At 55.2% G+C, this 2,325-nt stretch overlaps 1 protein-coding gene across 1 annotated transcript; it reads right to left on the bottom strand.

The window, feature by feature from the left end:
• Nucleotides 1-422: 422 nt before the first annotated feature.
• On the bottom strand, nucleotides 423-1,949 carry LOC127295714 (uncharacterized). Its single transcript, XM_051325702.2, has 5 exons — nucleotides 1,601-1,949; nucleotides 1,394-1,481; nucleotides 1,247-1,317; nucleotides 1,054-1,110; nucleotides 423-962 (listed from the first exon to the last, which is right to left on the bottom strand). The coding sequence occupies exons 1-5, from the start codon at nucleotides 1,748-1,750 to the stop codon at nucleotides 774-776; spliced, it is 555 nt and encodes a 184-aa protein (XP_051181662.1). The 5' UTR covers nucleotides 1,751-1,949; the 3' UTR covers nucleotides 423-773.
• Between the last annotated feature and the right edge of the window lie 376 nt (nucleotides 1,950-2,325).

Below are 2,325 nucleotides of genomic sequence, written 5' to 3'. Positions count from 1 at the left end.
CTTTATCCTTGGACTTTGACAGCCATAGCCGACCCACCCATTTACGGATGATATTTCTCCACGGCCAAGAGAAATCCTCTGGCCCTGATGAACTCTCGCCCCAGAAATCTGGAGCGAGGAGCCTGCGTGGCCGTGGGTGTCAATTCAAGATGGTCCAATGTAGTACTACCATTGCTGGAAGGAATCGTGGCATTTCACGGGGCCGTTTCGGTTTCGTTTTCTTTCGTACGGGGACGCGTCCGGTGATTTCGACACGCACGCCACAAACGTCAAGCCGCGAATCACAACAGGACACCACAGACGACAGGGCCGTGATTGTTGCTTCGCGGCTAGAGATCATGACAGAAGAGCTCCGATCAGAAATTATTCTTTTCTGATGATTCTTGCAACATGCAAAAGTAGGAAACATCCAGAGGCAGCACTGTAATAGTAACAGATAACTGAAGACATTACCCCAAAGGCAAAGGGGAAACTGTTAAAAAGATCATCCAGATCCTGACATGATCGGGAAACAAATGAAGGAGAAGAGCGACAGGATGTAATAATGGAATCTATGGCCGGCCGCGCATCTACACAATTTCTTCTATCCCGGCCGGATTCAGAACTCAGAGTGGCCCTAAAACTAGACTTGTTATTGCCCCGACACCAGGGGGGAATCATGAACAACAAATTCAGCTCTGCCAATTTTAATTTATCGGTGGCTCTCCTCCTGCTCTGATCTTCTCGCTAAAAGCACGTCGGTGGTGTGCACATCTCGTACACCGGCGCGGCCATCACCTGCGCGACGACGGCTGCGGGTAAGGCGCGACGCGCGTTCTCCGGTTGGCCTCCGGCGGCACGCGACCGCCGCAGCCACCGCCGGTGCCGGCAGCGCTACCGCCCGAGGCAGCGGCGCGGCTCCCGCCGTCGCCGTTCACTATGTCGTCCAGCATCTTCTGGAGGTCCTCGAGCGTGTCCGGCTTCTGCACGAGACGCGTTAAGAATTAGAATACCTTAACCACGATTACGATCGATTAAACTACTCTGTTGGTTTGGGTCGGTGGTTGCGCCTACCTCGTTTTTCACGCTGTCCATCATCACCAGCATCTCCTGCATGAAGTCCGAGAAATCCTGGCCGTCCAGAAACAGAGCGAGAGTTCAGGGGCGATGTATTTTCTGGTTTCCCACTTGTGTGTGTTTTATAATAAGCAATCGAGAAACATCTACGAGAAAGAAAGAGAGAGACAGTAAGCACAAGGAACGCCACCTGGTCGTCGTCGTCGAGGGGGTCGAACAGCCCGGCGTCGTACATGGCCCTCTTCCCCTTGTCCGACAAAACTGCACCACCACCAACAAGAACTCGATCAGAATCACGCGCAGCGACGGACCAATGGTAAAGACGACTGCCCCTTACCGGAGTAGGCCTCCTGGATCCGCTGGAACCGCTGCTTCGCCTCGCCCGTCGCGCCGGGGTCGCTCGCCCACCGATCCGGGTGCCACTTCTGCACGCACGGCCGGAGCACAACACCATATCAGTTACCACGTCAGTTCCTCCGGCCAGATCAAGAAACGCCTACGCTATCTACGCGCGCGCGATGAGGAACAGAGGACGGGGACGTACCATGGCGAGCCTCCGGTAGGCGGCGCGTATGTCCGTGGAAGAAGCGTTCTTGCGGATGCCGAGCAGGGCGTAGTAGCAGCAGGACGGCGCGCCGGCGCCGGGGGCGGCGCCGGGGGCATTGCCGGATCCGGCTCCAGCGGAGGCGTCCATGGGGGGAGCAGCAGGCCAACCGTCCGTCCGTCGACGACGGCCACGAGAAAACAGGGCGCGACGGTGCTATTGCACCATGGAATTGGGAGGGAGGGAGAATCGGTGGAGGATTCGAGAATTTGAGGAGGGTACCAGGAAAGAAAGAGGAGGCGTGGGGAGTCGGAGGCGTGCGAAAAAAATATCTAAATAGCGTCTTTGGTCGTCGGAGATTGGGGTTGGGGCCACTGAAGGTTCCAGAGTTCGTACCACCGGATGCCAGATATTTTTATGGGACCTCTAGGCTTTTGCCACCGGACGACGGATTATTTACAAGTATGCCATGTCCTCTGGTTGAACCATTTTATTTTCTGCTGCGCAGCCTCGAGTTCACATTATCGCATGGGTATGGGCCTGGCCTTTGATGGAAACCCAACGCAATGAACGTCGCGTCGGGTTAGGCCTTCTTGTGCACTTTTTTTTTCTTTTTTTAGGAACACAGTACAAACGCACGTGCATACACTTACCCCTATGAACGCACACACGCATATCCTACTTCTATGAGCACCTCCAGAAGACTGAGCTGGCGAGTTGGATCT

Source organism: Lolium perenne, chromosome 4, assembly GCF_019359855.2.
Source record: "Lolium perenne isolate Kyuss_39 chromosome 4, Kyuss_2.0, whole genome shotgun sequence".
NCBI classification, from domain to species: domain Eukaryota; kingdom Viridiplantae; phylum Streptophyta; class Magnoliopsida; order Poales; family Poaceae; genus Lolium; species Lolium perenne.
Note: the sequence above shows the minus strand (reverse complement) of the source record. Positions and strands in the feature narration are given on the sequence as shown.